The sequence below is a fragment of the Caenorhabditis briggsae genome (genome assembly GCF_000004555.2).
Source record: "Caenorhabditis briggsae complete genome, chrX, whole genome shotgun sequence".
Lineage (NCBI taxonomy): Eukaryota > Metazoa > Nematoda > Chromadorea > Rhabditida > Rhabditidae > Caenorhabditis > Caenorhabditis briggsae.
This window is the reverse complement of record NC_013491.2, coordinates 10,603,200-10,606,902: the sequence shown is the minus strand read 5'-3', so window position 1 is coordinate 10,606,902 and position 3,703 is coordinate 10,603,200. Positions and strand designations below refer to the sequence as shown.

General features: G+C 37.3%; 1 protein-coding gene across 1 annotated transcript in view; it reads right to left on the bottom strand.

Moving 5' to 3' along the window:
- CBG14646 overlaps nt 1-3,703 on the bottom strand; it is a gene marked incomplete at both ends in the record, with an annotated part of 9,710 nt that overhangs the window by 5,018 nt on the left and 989 nt on the right. The window contains 21 exons of the mRNA XM_045239710.1: nt 1-263; nt 313-392; nt 439-504; nt 546-738; nt 782-985; nt 1,030-1,187; nt 1,237-1,386; nt 1,433-1,498; nt 1,647-1,716; nt 1,767-1,859; nt 1,908-2,015; nt 2,062-2,156; nt 2,203-2,302; nt 2,356-2,486; nt 2,531-2,696; nt 2,742-2,867; nt 2,911-3,065; nt 3,115-3,263; nt 3,366-3,431; nt 3,479-3,572; nt 3,619-3,703. The exon at nt 1-263 is cut by the window's left edge and continues 911 nt beyond it; the exon at nt 3,619-3,703 is cut by the window's right edge and continues 59 nt beyond it. Of these exons, the coding sequence (XP_045095474.1) occupies nt 1-263; nt 313-392; nt 439-504; nt 546-738; nt 782-985; nt 1,030-1,187; nt 1,237-1,386; nt 1,433-1,498; nt 1,647-1,716; nt 1,767-1,859; nt 1,908-2,015; nt 2,062-2,156; nt 2,203-2,302; nt 2,356-2,486; nt 2,531-2,696; nt 2,742-2,867; nt 2,911-3,065; nt 3,115-3,263; nt 3,366-3,431; nt 3,479-3,572; nt 3,619-3,703 (2,618 nt within the window). The remainder of the gene's footprint in view (nt 264-312; nt 393-438; nt 505-545; nt 739-781; nt 986-1,029; nt 1,188-1,236; nt 1,387-1,432; nt 1,499-1,646; nt 1,717-1,766; nt 1,860-1,907; nt 2,016-2,061; nt 2,157-2,202; nt 2,303-2,355; nt 2,487-2,530; nt 2,697-2,741; nt 2,868-2,910; nt 3,066-3,114; nt 3,264-3,365; nt 3,432-3,478; nt 3,573-3,618) is intronic.

The following is a 3,703-nucleotide window of genomic DNA, read 5'->3' as shown; positions in this document are numbered from 1 at the left end:
TCAAGAGTAGTGAAATACTTGAAAAAGCAACCAGTTGAACTTTTTCGAGTGAACAATAATGTCGTTGGCGCGGATAGTGTTCCATTTCCCAAAATTTCTTTGATAGACAAGTATGGGAAGTTGCCAGGATTCGATGGAGCAATCTCATCGAATGGGGTTGAATAAATATGAAGAAGATTGACTTCGTTGAAGCTCACTCCCGAATTAACCATTTCATTGGCCCCATTCGGATTGTCTTTTGGATCGTTGAAACCGTAAGCTGTCTGGAATTATGGAGATTTGTCGTTTTTAAGCAGTCATAGAACAGCATACCTTTGAGTAACCAACCAGCTCTATCGCATAGTATCCAACTGTGTTAATTGTAAACAAATTCAACTGAATTTTTTGTTCAACTGGAACAATTTTTAATGGTCTAGCACTTAACTAAAATAAAACTACCTTTGGGATCGTAATCTTTGATATGATAAATATTTGTGTTTCCTATCCGACTACCTATTGGGTTGTCTAAAATAGTTTATGTAATCAATTCGTGCTGTCTAGTTAACCTGAATCAACACGTCCATTATAAACATGCACAAATGCATCTACTCGAGCGTTGTCGAACGTTGAATCCTTTGGAATCGTTACAGTGGTTGGCCCAGTCAAGACATCGGTTTTGAAGACATTAAAAACGCGTTGTGGTTTGTTTGCTGTGTAACCGAGCGATTGGAACAATGGACCCACATACACCGTCATATACTAAAAAGTGTTATTCAAACCTACACAATATGTTGTAACTTACTTTTTGAAAATTGGTAGACTCTTTTACAGCAAAAGGTATTCCATTTCCAACCAATGACAGTGCCAACGAATTCTGACTCTCTGTTCCTGCAACCGAGAGAACTCGGACTTCAGCTCTTCTTGTTGCTAACCGGATAAGGAAGTCACTATTCACAGAAACATCAGCATTTGAGGTGTAGACAACGAAAAGAGCTCGGTTTGTATGCTGCAAAATAACGTTGCTATTCCAAATTGTTGGTTCAATAATACCTGGTTATCCAGTGCAAGTTTCATAGCTGCATACATATCGCTATCAGCTGGAGATGTCGATGGGGAGACAGCAGTAGAAGTACGATTTTTCAAAGAATCCAACAAATGCATGCTGTTCGTGGTTGATTCGACGATTCTCGGACTAATGTCATCACCATCTAAAAAAAAGAAAAAACATTAGTGCCGAATAGGAAATGAATAACTTACATAAAATGACAGTGATGGGCACTCCAGTAACTCCAAAATCGTCTGTAAGGCCTCCGGTAACGAGAGCTTTCACATCGGCAACGATGGTCAAAGAAGAAAGATCGGAACGGTAGTCAGGTTGAGATGGTACGTTGTTGCAAGCAGAGACAGCTCAAATCGCACCATAAGCAGTTTCAAATTAAAAAATTGAACTTACAACTTTCACAGAAGCTTCCAGTAAACGCCGGATTGCAAGCACAAGTGTCAGCAGTAGTCACAGTTCCTGAAGTGTTTGTATTTTAGTAGCGATTTTTATGAAACATTATGAAAAATAAGGAATTAATTCATTTTTCTAACTCTAATTCGTGTAGTTTAATTTAATTTCACTTTTCTCGCTTCTTGCTCAAATTAATTTTCAAAAAAAATCTCACCTCCATTCAAACAGTTTGGAGTTTGACAGCTATTACCACTCCATTCCAGAGGACAAGAACACACGCCACCCTGTGAATGACAATGTAAAGATTCTGCAATTACTTATAGTTTCGCATTACCTCCTCATGTCCTCCGTTCAAACATCCGCCTGCATCAGGACCGAGGCAAGTGATTGGAAAAGTTCTGGTTACGCTGTTTGAGGGACTGTCGATCTGAAAAATAAGATTAGAGAGTTTGAAAACCTAGTTTTAACACTTCACCTTAACATGATATAGCCCTCCGGAAACACTACAAATCCAGTCATAGTTTGTCGTCCATTTGAACTCTTCACACCCTTCAACAGGAATAATGGATCCGTTGTAGATAGGCTGAAAACCAAAATTTAGTTTCCTCTTATGATATGTAGTTATAAACTTTTGCTGGGTTGGCCGGATCGCTGTAAGTGATTGAAATTTGTGAACTGCTGTTGAATGGGGTAGTAGAGTAAATCACTGGCCGGAATGCTCCATCTGCAAAATAACAAGTTAACTCGGGAGAACAAAAAAATTAACTCACATTGATATTCCACATCGTTTCTATTTTTACCATCTTTATCGACAAACGAAAGACTAATTATATCCGTAGAATCTGTGGTTGCGTAGAGAATAGCGTTCGACTTAAAGTAAAATACAACTGGTTAAAATGTGTTCTAACATAAGTGAAGCTCACAATTTTTGCAGGGGTGGCAAATCGAATTGGTATATTATAGACACCGGCAGACTGTGGTTGAATAGTCAACAATTGAAGTTCTCCAATAGTTTGGGTGGATGCTACACTAATGTTCTCGTTTTGTATAGTGCCTGCACATTCAATTATTCATTTTATTAGACAATTATCTGCTCACCATTAACTGGTCCATCTTCACTTGAATCTTCGTTTGTCAACAGAAGATAATATTTTTGCTCTTGCAAATAAACGTTGTTCAGAGCAATTCCAGGTTTTGTATCACTTGAGTATGCTTTTGCAACAATATCATTGGCAATAAGTGTGGGGAAATATAACGTGAAGAACTGGAAAAATCGATTTCTTTCACAATAGCTTAATTGTAGTAATACCGTATGCAATTCATCATAGTTATCTAGTCGGACAGCAATACCACCACTGGCAATTGCCAAGTCGTTCATGTATTGATAAACATCGGATCCATATTGCGTGTAACTTTGCACAAATAGAACAAACAACTGAAAAAAATAACGTTAGTTCCGTCGTCCCGATAAAAATAACGTTAGTTCCGTCGTCCCGATAAAAATTATTTTTCCAGGAGTGTTTTGGACCTCCCCATGTTATTACCTTAGATCTCTTTGTTCCTAATGCAGTTTTAATTGCAAGAGAATCATTAGCACTCATGCTCACATTAAAGTTAACAACAAACAGAATATCTAAAAATCAATGAATTGAATTTGGAAACTCCGAAAATAAAACACGCACCTGAGTATAGTGAACCGTTTTCGATGGCGTCAACTAACATGTCTTTCACAGATATTGGCACAGAAACATCTGCGCCAGATGATGAAGTGTTAGTATAACTCAGAACTTTTGTCATGAACTTTCCGTAATCAGTATGCTGTAGAATTAACATGGAAAATGAAATTTTGTCCTCAACTAACCTGTTTGATTTGATAGGTTTCTCCATTTGTCAGTACGGCTAGGAAATTGGAGTATCGGGACGACGAACTAACGTTAGTGGGTCAATGAGCTGATAGAAGAAACTGTTTTTGTTGCGGAACAAGTTATCAACAGAAGATCTAAAATGAGAATTTTTTAAAATTTTTTCAGTTGTTTCAAAGCTTACTTGGTTACATTAGTGTCATTGCTATTCTCAGCGACAATAATGAAACTGCGTTCTCCTGTTTTCTCGGGAGCAATGTCAGAACCACAGGCAAAGTCTAAAAAATTATACTTTCAAAATATTCGGTAAAATAAAAAACCAACCTTTTGAAAAAGACTGCTCGAACTCTAATTGTCTCATATTTTGTGTTTCAGCAGCAAAATTGTTGTAGATTTTTTCTAAACACAT